Source organism: Protomyctophum bolini (assembly GCF_963924005.1).
Source record: "Protomyctophum bolini genome assembly, chromosome: 1".
In the NCBI taxonomy this organism is placed as follows: domain Eukaryota; kingdom Metazoa; phylum Chordata; class Actinopteri; order Myctophiformes; family Myctophidae; genus Protomyctophum; species Protomyctophum bolini.
Window position 1 is genome coordinate 7,154,243 of NC_137862.1, and position 14,244 is coordinate 7,168,486.

The 14,244-nt window shown below is 42.8% G+C and overlaps 1 protein-coding gene across 1 annotated transcript in view; it reads left to right on the plus strand.

Annotated features, from left to right (window-relative positions):
• LOC308331553 (small ribosomal subunit protein uS12m-like) overlaps window positions 1-1,575 on the plus strand; it is a 265,229-nt gene extending 263,654 nt beyond the window's left edge. The window contains exon 2 of the mRNA XM_080787038.1: window positions 625-1,575. Within this exon, the coding sequence (XP_080643164.1) occupies window positions 760-1,194 (435 nt within the window). The 5' untranslated portion in view covers window positions 625-759 and the 3' untranslated portion in view covers window positions 1,195-1,575. The remainder of the gene's footprint in view (window positions 1-624) is intronic.
• Window positions 1,576-14,244: the final 12,669 nt, after the last annotated feature.

Genomic DNA, 14,244 nt, shown 5'->3' on the forward strand with positions numbered 1-14,244 from the left:
TGCATGTGTATGACTCTAGTTACACAACCCATTTTCAGCTCAGGCACAAACATTTGCTCTCTAATATAATATATCCCAGAGCTGTTTAAAATGTCAGCATGGCTCCTTTTTCCCCCAGACGTGACATTTGATTGGTAAAGGTAAGGAATCTTTGAGTGGTGGAGAAGAGATGGGCCAAGCTCCCTTCACACGCTTCAAAGAGCAATCTGAATGCGGGAGGCAAAGGGTACGCTGGCATTCACACGTTCACTTACTTATCACACATTCATCCTCCTTATATTGCACTATAGGATTATCCTTACACAATTGAAAATAAGACATACAGTAACTATATAAATGCAATGTCTGTGTGTACATACTGTAACGAAGGCTCTCACTCCCCCTCTCACGAGAGTTCCATGTATGGAGACGACAGAGACATCTAGTGCTGACATCGGGTCAATGTAGAAACTCCATATATGGATTGTCATTCAGCCGTCTGGCATCATCATCGTGACAAGCCTTCCCTAGTATAGAGCGTCGCAGTCCCGCCCCCTTTCATGACGACGAGAGGCCCAGAAGAGAATTTCCCAATTCATTTTTTACCATAGACGTTTCAAAAAGATTTATTTAGTCTCCCATGAGCTAACCCCACTAGCATGTGAAGAATAGCGCAATGTTGATAAGAAAGTCCTTTATTGTTATAGCCAATTAGCCATACGCATACCGTAATTAGTGTACAACCGCAGCATTATACAGAGGATTATACAAGCAGGGACGATGTCGTTGTGGAGTTTTAATTTTAGACCAATGTTGGCATCACTTTTACAAGTGTCCCAGACTTCCTCCACATGGACAGGACCATGCCTTATCAGAACAATGGCGACTCTGAACCAAATGCACCGTCAAGGGAAACCCAAATCACCACCTAAAAAAGTCGGTGCTACATTCGGTCGTCCTCAGCTAAAGGCAGTGGTTTTGAAGACCATGATCCGGAAACCCAAGAAACCAAACTCAGCCAATCGTAAATGTGCCCGAGTTCGTCTGTCTAACGGGAAGGAAGCAGTTGTCTTCATTCCTGGCGAGGGACACAACCTACAGGAGCACAACGTGGTGCTGGTGGAGGGTGGCAGGACACAGGACCTTCCAGGTGTCAAACTGACTGTGGTCAGAGGCAAATATGACTGTGGTCATGTAGTGAAGAAAAAACAATAGTCTCCTAATATTGAATGTCGTGGGTGTATGATGGGACTATTATTTAATACCTTGATGATGCACATTTTATGGCATTGGTGTTTGCCAAAAAAAAGTTGATAATTTCTTTCTGCATAAACAAAACTATTATGTCTGCTTACAAGTTACAATGCTGATGATTTATTTTAAGGGTTGAGGTATAACTGTTACTTTCCCCCCCTTATTGCACTCTTTATTGTGGAGTAATCCACTGTCCACAACTTGGTTGAACTAAAAACACAAGATCACGTGGCCTCACGCACTGTCCACATGGGCTCGATGTGGCCAGCCTGTGATGTCAGTCGTCTGAGATGACTCCAATTGTGGGCAAGGTTGACTACCATTTTAAAATTAAGTGGAATAAAAAATAAAATAAAATAAAAATAAAAAAAATGATTTATTTAAAGACCTGTAAGCCTCAGACAAAGCCAACTCGGATGGATGGTGACAAATAAATCATGACAACTATTTTTTGGGCCGAACAAATAATTAGAAAGAAGAAAAACAACATAAAAGGTTTTATACCCTGCCCTTTTTTTTTCCTTCTAATATATTTTTCGTCCCAAAAAAATGTGTTTTGTCAGGATTTGTCAGCAGTGGAGTTGGCTTCGTCCGAGGCTTTAAAGGTCTTTAAATAAATACTTTAAATACGTCTATGGGAAAAATGAATGGGACATTCTCTCTCCAGGCTGCTCGTCAGGGGCGGGACTGCTGCGCTCCATATAAGAGTGGTTGTTGCCCTAGAGAGAGAGAGAGAGAGAGAGAGAGAGACGGGGCTAGCAGCATTTGCTACGCACCTCGCGAGAGACTCCATTGCCTTCCTTAGCAATATTTGGCCTTACAACCCAGATATAACACAGATATCGTTGTGTCAGAGATTTCGGCATCCTAGTTAAGTTCTCACCGGACACCACTGCGGCGGGTCCTAACCCAGACAACTAGCTCTAGTTTGAGTGGTATTTTATACATAATATACTCAAGGCATATCCTGCAGTTTGACATTGATTGACTTTAGACCGCTGCCGGTCCGAACTGGATGTGGCTAGTCGGAACTGGTGTGTTTATGATAATTAGTGTTGATTAGAGTTAGATAAACGTGATTTAGCTAGTGTGTCAGAAAGCTGAGTTCTATTCCCACTCCATCCATCCATCCATGCCATATGGGTTGCCAGTCCCTGGGCCCTTGGCCCACCCCTTTGGCTCTCTGATGCCATATCCATGCCATATCGGCTGCCAGTCCCTCGGCCCTTGGCCCACCCCTATGCCTTGCAGTCTTGTGTGCTGCGTGCTCTGGTGGCTAAAGGCACTCGTTAAAGGCCATAACTTATATCACGTTTGAAGCTAATGGGAGGAATACTGGCCGCAGTGAAAAATAAATTACATTTTTCCCCCCTCTCTCTCCCTGCCCTCCTAACCTGCAGCGTAATATGGCAGCGGTGAGAGTATGCATTACAGATCCCAGGCATTAGAATTTATCTGTGCTGCACGACGCTGACTGATGCATTTGAAAATAATGTACTGGAGCCGAGCATTACAGGGACCCCGTAACTAATGGACAGCTCTCGCCCGTGGCTGCCCATGTATATCATTCAGCCGGACTACCTCATCAACCCCCGCAGTTCTCTGCAGGCCTCTCTCTCTCTCCGGTCAGCCGAGCCACTCAGTGACTGCAGTAAAGAACCCTGCAATAAAAGCCCCTCCCTTTCCACTCTAATCATCTCTCTCTCTCTCTCTCTCTCTCTCTCTCTCTCTCTCTCTCTCTTTAATTACTCTTTTTTCCCCTCTATTTTATTAAGTCACTCAGTCCCTAATATCCTTCCTAACCTAGAACTCCATTTTGACATTTTGACCTGAAGTAGAAACTAGAAACAAAAAGATAATATTAAAGCCAGCTCGATGTGGCCCGGGCCGTGGCTCAGCGGTCAAATGGTAATCCATTCTGGCAGTGTGCCGCGGGTTCGACTCCCGATCCCGACGGCCTTTATACTGCATGTCACCCCCCCCCCCCCCCATCTCTCTCCCCATGAACTCTAATCCCACTATAAAAAATATAAAATAAAGGCGAAAACCACAAAATAAACATAAGAAAGCAGCACTATATCTAACTTTCCTCTTCTAAGTGCTGAAAGTTTTACCATTGATCTAATCGAGCCGGTCTACTTGCTTGGGGGATAAATTGAATCTTGACCATCCGGTCAAAGTTTGTGTCAGATCCTGTGTCTAGACAATGACATTTGACACAATCTAAATTGGTTTCTACAGACCCGTTTTGAAGGCTGTTTTTCAGCGATTTCAAATCCGCCATCTTTCTATAACGGTCTGAAATGAAACCGCAAACATTACCCTACTTTATCTTTAATTACTAAACGCATATCATGATTATTTCAAAAAGACTTTAAACTAGCGATCGAACGCTCAATTGGCTGAGGCTATGGGAATTGTACAGGTGAGCTGACTCGACACCAGGCACTGACTGCACTCCCTGTGGTCGTGTGGAAGGTGTGATTGGGTGAACGGTTCTCCGGTTACGTGGATTACAGACGTACACGTGTACTGTATGTATGTATGTACACACCTACACGGAGACGCGGTGCATTTATTTCAAGATTGCGACCGGTGGAAGGTGAAATAGCGTCATCTGCTGGGCCATCAATAGGAACAGCAGGCTGAAAGAGAATGGAAAGTCAGCTTCAATTCCAGCGGAGATTCCTTGCTGCTAATGTTCTATAGACTAGAGACCCACAGGATCCGGGGAAAAATAATGAATTCTGTTTTTGAGACACACCATCTGGCAAATCAGTATAATTGTATAGTTTAGTGTGTGAGATTTCCAAGCTAACTGTAGCAGTTACTGAGAAGCAGATATGACTTATTGTAATATTATATATTATATAATTATTGCTTGCATAATAGCCTAGGGCACAGTGCTTTTACATTCGTTTTTATTCCTTAGTATATTCTTTAATGTACAGTTCCAGTTGGACCACATTTAGATACATAGGATTTTGAGCATAATGAAAAAGCGTATATAAAGAGTATTTAGCTTCTAGGCCTCACCTAATGTTAAAGCAAAGGTTTCTCTGTCTCTCTCAGTATCCCTTTTGGCTGCACATCCTTATTTAATGGTGTTTATGTTTTAATAGCTGTATCAGACAGCGCCTGCTTTTCTCCAAAGCAAGGGGGAAAAAAAGAGGGCTAGGCCAATGAATTCCATCCACTGAGAGGTCAGAGAGACAGAGAAATGCATAGCAATGTGTTCCCCCCCAGCAGGCAGCGCGAGATAGGAGACTAATAAGACCATAGCAGAAGTGGAGAAGCCGGGCTCCTGGGAACTGACAGAAAGGTTTTTCAGTACATTTTTTAAGAGGAAAAGCAGTGTGAAAATATAATGATGCCTGCTTTGAAATGCATCAGTAATCAGGATCAGGCTGTTTTGTTCTAGGATGTGAAATAGGATTGGAATTCCCAAGTCTTGAGTTGAAGGGTCGGTTGAGTCGGTGAGTCCCTTTTCAGGTTGAGGGTGAGAATGTCGAATGAGAGGGCGAGAGGTGAGAATGTCGAATGAGAGGTGTGTGTGTGTGTGTGTGTGTGTGTGTGTGGGTGCACGGGGCAGAAGTTGGAGCGAGAGGCTCTCATTATTTCCCCTCTTAGGTTTTCTTTCTCTCAACACTATACGCTATGGATGGTGTTGCAGTGTTTGAACCATGAAGGGCTTTTGATATACTTTCAAAAAATAGCAGATCTACCAGCTCACAAAATGTCATGCTGTGACACGTTGCGAGCTTGTAGATCGCCAATTCTATGTGCGTGACACGGCACACAACTAAGTAAACAATCCTGCTTGACGTCTCCCTTGCACCTCCCTGCCTGACAAAATGCCCTTTCTTTAACAAAGATGCTGCCCTGACTCTCTAACGCTCAGGACCAGTACAGGCTGTGAACTATTCAAAGCCTATATCTCTGAGATCAGACGGATGAAGCACTTTAATGTTTTGTATTTTTTTCCCTCCTCCTTCCAGCCTAATTGGGAATTCATAGAACAATTAACCCATGTAGGCCTGACGTCGAAATAAAAAAAAAAGTATTCTGAAAGAATATATATTCAAAGATTTGTGCCGCATTTTCACGATTTTTCAAAAATAGCAGTGGCACGCTATGAGCTTGTAGATCTGCTATTTTTTATTATCAATAGCTAAAGTATAACATAAAGTATAACACCAAAAGGGGTTCCCGTACAGAATTAAATGAAAGGTGTTTATTATTATTATTATTATTCATCAGGGCCGTTTTGGTATTGTTAAATTCATAATGCTGTGGTTGGCATGCCGATTAAATGAAATCTCTGTTATTAAATTGTAATATTAATGCTGTGTATAATTGGTGAATGCATGGTGTTGTATTATGGAAGGAAAGTGCTGGTGTTGTGTGGTGGTTAAGTGCAGTCTCAAGCACATTTTCAGCCCCTGTGGATGTATGAAAATTTAACGTCAGCAGACATATTGCCTGATTGCTCTGTGTTAGTGTGCACTGTACACACAGTAGTGTATTGTATAGCCAAGACCTGTGAGTCCATAGTGAAGATATGGATAATAATAATAATAATGACTCATGGGAAATAATGTACTGGCCTTGGTATCGTCTGGAATAATAACGTTTCATGTGTCTCAGTAGCTCATCTTTCATTATAATGGAATTCTTAATGATTGTATTTTCTATCAATAACTTTACTTGTTCATTTACTAATCTCTGCACACATTTAACTATAGTTTTGTTGAACCTCATACTTTTCAAATGCTACGTAGATGATAAACACTATGAATAGGTTCAGAACCTTTATATGGGTATGAGTATGTGGTTGGTTGGTTCGTATCTGGGATTATCTGCCTATCGCTCTCCTTGCCTATCTATATCACAGACTTATTCCGTGATTAATGTATTGACTGACTGACTGAGTTGACTAAATTGAATAGTAACTCTGTAGTGTAAATATCCAACCATCTGTTAATGACAGTGTGATGTCCAATGTCCAAACTCTCCCTAAGCCACACTGTCAGCATGGTGACAGTCCATCGTGTTGACCAGGTGAGGGGGTCGATGAGGGCAGCCATGGCTATTTTCTGACTCAGTAGCTGTGTGAGTGGTAGATGGGCCATGCAATCTCCTGTTACTAGGTGGTCTGGACGGAGAAGGAGGCCCTTGGGAGGTAGCAGAGGTCAAGTATTGGCCACTGACCTTTACCCCGACAGGACAAAACCCCTCCGATCAGTGTGTGGGCAGGCAGCAACAATGGCTCTGTCTGCCTCGCCTTTAAAATAGTCTTCTGTCAGGGCGACCAGACGCAGTAATAGACAGACAGATAGCTATCACATAACAGCCTGCCATTAAAAGGTTGACTGTGCCAGTGCCAGAATAGAAATGCTCCATAGTCAGCCCAATTTCAGATAATTGACGTCACCTGATTGTTTGCTGAAGTGCACATTTTCAGTGTATGTTCATCACGGCTCCACTAGATGTTTTATTTTATTATTTCCTTTATGCCTTTTTACAGCAGGGCTATCATCATTCATAATTCACCAATCCTCATCTCTGCTGACTTGATATGGTTGCAGTGCCTCAGTGTCTAAAAAGAGTGCATTTTCCATGGTGGCAGATTAGTGCAAATTACTTTACATTTCAAACTAAGAGCAGTGAATTATACAAATGTCCATATTGAGTTTACGGTTTATCTGGGCTCTGTGGTGTAACAGTCCCCTGCCCCTCTGATGGATGACCCCCTTACTGTCCGACTCTGCTTTGATGGGAATTATCGCTGGTCTTTAGGCTTTTTAGGCTTATTGTAACCAGGAGGACGCCATGAGGGCGAGAAGCGTCCTAGGTCGTGTTCACGCATCCATCCGCCTGGGTGACGGCAGACTGCCTGGTGAGTGCTGGCGCTTTGGCATGGGGGGTCAGATCAACAATGGAATGAATTATGTCCTGGCCATATATGGAGCGTGTCTTGAGTGTACAGGGTTTGATGAGGTCAGATCAACATATGGAATGTCAGAATAGGTCAGCTCCATATATGGAGGTCTAAGGGTGGCAGCGGGGGCAGTGTCTTGTGTCTGAGTGTACAGGGTTTGATGAGGTCTGGCCATATAGGGAGCGTGTCTTGAGTGTACAGGGTTTGATGAGGTCAGATCAACATATGGAATGTCAGAATAGGTCAGCTCCATATATGGAGATCTAAGGGTGTCAGTGGGGGAAGAATAGGGCAACATATCTGTGTGTTGAAGTTTGCAGTGGCTACGTTTAGACAATTGGTAATTGTATAGGAAGCTGTTATACGCATAAACTACTTTTTTATTTGACAATTTTTGTACCACAACTTATGAATGATAATGCTAAAATATGAGAGCCATAAATCAATATTCATTCATGAGTCATGACGGACTTGACTTGTATAAAACAAATAAATTAGAGATGTACAAATCAGACCCTATACTGTAGATGGCTACAATAATTATCTGTATTCATGTCTGAACCTGAAATCTTCATACAGCCAGGCTCAGAATTAGGAAAAATATTAGTTCTCGCGAGAGAATGGCCAAAGCATTTCCACCCGGGGTCCCCAGCCAAAAACGTTGAGACCCCCTGATGTAGAATGTCTCATTTAAACGTTGAGACCCCCTGATGTAGAATGTCTCATTTAAACGTTGAGACCCCCTGATGTAGAACGTCTCATTTAAACGTTGAGACCCCCTGATGTAGAACGTCTCATTTAAACGTTGAGACCCCCTGATGTAGAATGTCTCATTTAAACGTTGAGACCCCCTGATGTAGAATGTCTCATTTAAACGTTGAGACCCCCTGATGTAGAACGTCTCATTTAAACGTTGAGACCCCCTGATGTAGAATGTCTCATTTAAACGTTGAGACCCCCTGATGTAGAACGTCTCATTTAAACGTTGAGACCCCCTGATGTAGAATGTCTCATTTAAACGTTGAGACCCCCTGATGTAGAACGTCTCATTTAAACGTTGAGACCCCCTGATGTAGAATGTCTCATTTAAACGTTGAGACCCCCTGATGTAGAACGTCTCATTTAAACGTTGAGACCCCCTGATGTAGAACGTCTCATTTAAACGTTGAGACCCCCTGATGTAGAACGTCTCATTTAAACGTTGAGACCCCCTGATGTAGAACGTCTCATTTAAACGTTGAGAACCCCTGATGTAGAACGTCTCATTTAAACGTTGAGAACCCCTGATGTAGAACGTCTCATTTAAACGTTGAGAACCCCTGATGTAGAATGTCTCATTTAAACGTTGAGAACCCCTGATGTAGAACGTCTCATTTAAACGTTGAGAACCCCTGATGTAGAACGTCTCATTTAAACGTTGAGAACCCCTGATGTAGAACGTCTCATTTAAACGTTGAGAACCCCTGATGTAGAACGTCTCATTTAAACGTTGAGACCCCCTGATGTAGAACGTCTCATTTAAACGTTGAGAACCCCTGATGTAGAACGTCTCATTTAAACGTTGAGAACCCCTGATGTAGAACGTCTCATTTAAACGTTGAGAACCCCTGATGTAGAATGTCTCATTTAAACGTTGAGAACCCCTGATGTAGAACGTCTCATTTAAACGTTGAGAACCCCTGATGTAGAACGTCTCATTTCAAATGTATAATCATCTTTTGAAACTAGCAGATCTACAAGCTCAAAATGCGCAGATGGTACTGGAAATTGAGTATGGTATGAATACCTCAAAATTGTACTAAGTAAAAGTACTTTCCACCACTGCACGGGTGGACTGTCCAGCCTGGCAGAGATAATAACACTATTATAATATTATTATAATAGTGAAGACAGTCGTGGGGTCGGGGGGTCAGTTCAAGTTCAACACACCAGAATGGCGGAGGAACAGGCCGCTCATTAAATGTGTTTGTTTGTCTGGTACACGGACACTCCTGTCTGGTGATAATGTTGTGGATTGATATTAGATGCGCTAAATCCCTGGTGAGGAACATTTGGCCTTCATTTTGTTTGTTTTAAATAGTAAAGTCACGCTCATATTCTTTTTCCAGTGACCCTGGTTTGACGTATGGCTCGAGTGCATGCCCAACAATGTTTATACGGAATAAATAATTACCACCAGGGGAAGGTCAGGTTGTGGCCTCCTGGTGGCGCTATGATAGGCCAATGTGAAAAGGGTGGCATTTCTTCTTACGCCGTGGATGGCAATTGGATGATTTGAGGCATTTTGTTCCAAAAATAGGTTTTGCAAAAATCCAGACAGATATATCGCGGACAGATCCGTCTTGAACACATGACTATAGAGATACTGTGTAATGATTTGCGGGATTTTTGGACAGAATCTGGAGGAGTAATATAAAAAAATGTGTTTTACAAAAGTCGGGTTTTTTTGTGTACACTCTCATATTCTTCAGGACATTTCTATAAATTACATGCTTTTCTTCCCTTAAAGAGATAAAACCAGTGATTCTTGCTCATGTCTCCACATCTCAACGGACTGTTCTAGACAGGAAATCAGTTAATAGTAGGCAAACTCTATTCAGAGAGAGAGAGAGAGAGAGAGAGAGAGAGAGAGAGAGAGATCAATAACATACAACAAAACTTCTTGCCATATCATTGTGCTGCTGGTCTGTGTGATTCAAGTAGCATCTGCAATTTCAGTCAACATAGTCTCTCAAGACAGGATCAACATGGCTTCCCTAATTTGACCCATTTCAGTGTAGTTTGTTCCATGTTCTGAGGATATAATATAATTCTGTATCTCGCCGGGCCCCGGGAGGGAGAACAACGGGTCTGAATGGTGCTCTCTCTTTGATATGTTTCCGGCGAGCCACTTGCAATTAGCATGCTAATAACCGGGTCTGAAACCTGTAAAGGATCAAGACAATAGTAGTCCTTTCTGGGCGCCTTGAGATAACAAATAACCTTTTAACAGATCAAATGCTCGGCTTTCATCGTGTAAAATCCACATTCTCAGAGCAATCAGTGAAAATGCGGCCATTAATCTCTTCTTTTATGCTTTTCTGAGCCTTGCGTTGGCCTGCAGCTCATTGTGGTTAATTCCATTGAGGACACCTTTATGCTCACCTTGCCTTTTTCTAAACGTATTCCTTCCTGCCAGTCGATCTACATATTTTACTCCCCAGCGCTACTTGATGTTGTTTCATGCTGCTTGAGTTCTGAGAGCTTCGTTTAGGAGGCCTGGTGGTGCTGCTTTGTCACAGCAGAGAGGGATCAAAGGGGGCTGCTTAATGCAGAGGTTCAGGAGGACCTGGTGGTACCGCCCGCCCGGGCCTCAAACAGTGTGCCTGGGCCCACTGTGGCTAACATCAGGTCAGACATAATGAGCACTGCATAATGGCCCCCTTTAGGAACGCACAGCACCTCACATTCGGACATCATGAAGTAGGGAAGGGCTTTGCTCTCTCGTCCCTCAGGCCCTCGGAGAGATGATGCTGATGATGGAAAAGAGGGGTAGAGGTTTCCGTGCAGCCAGCGCATATATATATATATATATATATACATACCGCTGACTGTATTGTGGACAATTATACAACAGGTCGTTTCGAGGAAGCAAATCTGATTGGTTGAAACAGCCTTCTAGCCGTGCATCAAACGAGCACCACTCCACACTTATAATCAAAACAGAGAATTCAGCTGCTCTGTTTTCCCAGAGCGCAGCAAACAAGATGGCTAGGCTAGCTAGTGGTCGTAGTGACTACATCTGTCATTAAAAATATATGTTTTTTCAGCGATTTTCTTAGTTTTAAGGGTAACTGTTGTATAATTGAAATATTACACTTGAGGGTGTGGTTTAACGTGATTATTGCCACTCAAGTGATGCTTGCGGAACGCGACTCTGTCTCGTTCCTGACCGCATCACTGTCGTGGCAATGTTCACGTTAAACCACACCCTCTCGTGTAATATTGCTTAATTAACCACTTTCAACCTGGTGTCCCTATTTTAGGAATGCCATTTTAATCTAAAATGTAAAATATACTAATACTTCCCATTGACAATGAATGGAGAATTATATAGTGTCTGAGCAATTCGGCATAGTGTCTATTTTACGGCATGATGATGTACGATGATGATAAGAGCACCCCTCACTTCACACGGGTGTGATTTTTTTTGCTTTTAGTGGTATGTGGACATACAGTATATTCAGTATGGCTTACAGTAAGTGGTAAACATACTGTATAACTGTGGTAGGTGGTACGTTTTGTCGAGGGATACACAATGGTCCTTTGTCAGCAATTGATTCTCTTTTTGTTGCATTTACAGTTTTCATCCATTGCCTCTTTCCTCTTTATTTCTTCAATATTATTGTAAATGCACCACGCGCACACACACACACACACACACACACACACACACACACACAGCGCTCAGCACGTCACACTCAGCTGTGACCCGCTGTGCTTCAAACGTAGCCTGGGTTGTCGGTGGAGGAGTCCAGCCTGTCTGAGACAGTTTCCTGCAGTGTGTTCACCAGCCCAGTTCTCCTCTATGCACTGCCTCAGGCCACGGACTAGACAACGCTGCCCTCTTATCACCCACCTTAACATCTTACACTCTGTCTGTCTGTCTGTCTGTCTGTCTGTCTGTCTGTCTGTCTGTCTGTCTGTCTGTCTGTCTGTCTGTCTGTCTGTCTGTCTGTCTGTCTCATTCTGTGGTTCTATGCCTCTAAAGTCTAAACCATCTGTTTTTACTGGCCTGTTAAATCATCTCATGAACAAGACCTGATACCATGTGAGCTATCAGACAACACAATGTACAGTACGTGCTTTATTCTTAGTTTTTCTTTTTGTGCTGCTTGTGTTTCATACAGTAGGTATCGTATATATACCGTATGATTGTACAGAAACCTGACTAGAATAATAACCGAAACCGAAACGAAACCATAATCAAAGTGTTTGGAGCAAAAGTAGTAAGCATTAACATGCTAAATTAACGTGCAACAATGATTCACTCTTTTATGAACATTTTATAGTACATTCAAATAACAAATGTGTTATTTGTAGGCAGGTATTTGTAGCCAGGTATATAAAAATCATATAGAAACAACACATTATGTACTTATCTGCAAGAATGCCTACAGGGTCATTTTCCGAAGGGTTTTTTTTTCCATTTGGGGACTGCATTGAGTCATAGTGAAAGGCAAAGAACTAGATGGGTGTCGAAATAACTGGCATTTAAAGATTAAACTGTGATAGATGCTTCAACGATCTCAATACAGAATCAAAACATACAAGTACTGTATGTCAAACATTTTGGCAAATCCTACCAAGAGAGGCTTCAAGCATGATTTCTAATTTCTAATTCCTAACGGTGAGAACCGTGAGATACTACTATCTACATTCAAGGCACAAGAATGGAATCTACCAACTGTAGATGTGCTAGTTATAATAACTTGACCATACTGATTCATTAAAATAACATTTTTATTCATGAGCTTTAACTGTGGCAATTGGAAGCGTTGCCACAGTTAATCGAATACGAATCAAATACACCATGCCTGTAGATAGTTGATACTCACGTTGTTATATCCATCTAGTAAAAATGATGGGGTTTTCAGAGTGTTGTAGACTGAGGTGTGTGTCTGTGTTGTGTTGTGTTGTGTAAGTTGTGTTGTGTGACTCGTGTCGTGTCATTCGTGGTTAGGTGGCTGAGTGCGAGGATCGGGTCCAAGAGCTGCAGGATGCGGGTCACCGAGCTGCACCAAGAGATGAGCAGGAAGGACCAGGAGAACCTCCGGCAGCTATACGGCTACTTCAACGGCTGGAGAACCCAGTGAGGGACCTCACTGACCAGGTCAGCTGATCTAGAACTAGTTGTTTCCTCCTCCAAGTGTAGATGTAGAAATGATCTTGAATACATTCTGTATGTTTGGCTTGTATGTGTGTGTGTGTGTGTGTGTGTGTGTGCAGTTGAAATGCAGCGAAGATACCATAAAGCAGTTGGGTTGGGTGGCGACTAGCAGAGAGGGTGTTGCCACCGGTAACTTGACCTTCTTGACTTGAACCCTTTTGCTCTTTTGGGGAGCATAGGTCATTCATTATTAATTAACTTATTCCATCTGGTTTGGCGTTGGGCGATCTTCTCTGCTTCCTTCCAAGATGTTCCGCCTCCACAGACCGTTTCCAGCTGTTTCTGGGTCTTCCTGGTGTTCCTTTCCCCCCGAGGGCTCCAGGTTTAAGGCCTGCCCAGCCTCGGTACCCAGGCTTTTATTTCCCTTCGCAAGGCCTTCCTGGTTGTGTTGAAGGATGGTGTCCTCAAGGTGTGCCCGATCCGATCCAGACCCATTTAAAGAAGCTCAACAACCTCCTTTCGGATTTTGTTTGTCCAGCGTCATTCTGGTCTGGGGATCGAGGGACACCTTCCACTTCCAAACTTTGCTGAATGTTTTTCACAAATGTTTCGTGTTAGAGGTTTACATGCAGCCGGCGCATAGAACTGTATTATGGACTGGTTCATGGCTACCATAATGGACCGGGTGGAAATCTACCATAATGGACCGGGTGGAAATCTACCCGTAATGTTTCGCCCTGCCTGGCAATGCCTTACTTTTAGCCGTTACTGCCTGCTACAACTTGGACTACAACGCAGGTTCATCAATCTTGTATCATATACTCATCAATCATGTATCATACTCCTAATCAAAATTAACATAATCTAGGGAACTATTTCTACCTGTTATCTAATTTGAGATCTTTTCATATGTTTTTTAAATGTAAAAATTGATCGTCGAAGTTCTGTGTTTTGCATGAACACGTCTACTGGTATGTCGCGTGTGCACAAAGCCCACACATTAATTGGATTAAGGGTACAATTCTATAAATGCACACTTCACACACACTTCACACACACACACACACACACACACTCACACACACACACACACACACACACACACAATTAAGTTTGTCACACAACTTTTAGCTTTATGAAATCTGATAACATTATCGTGGGTCACGGTTGTAATCGCTCTGACGCAGAAGTGGAGCTTTTT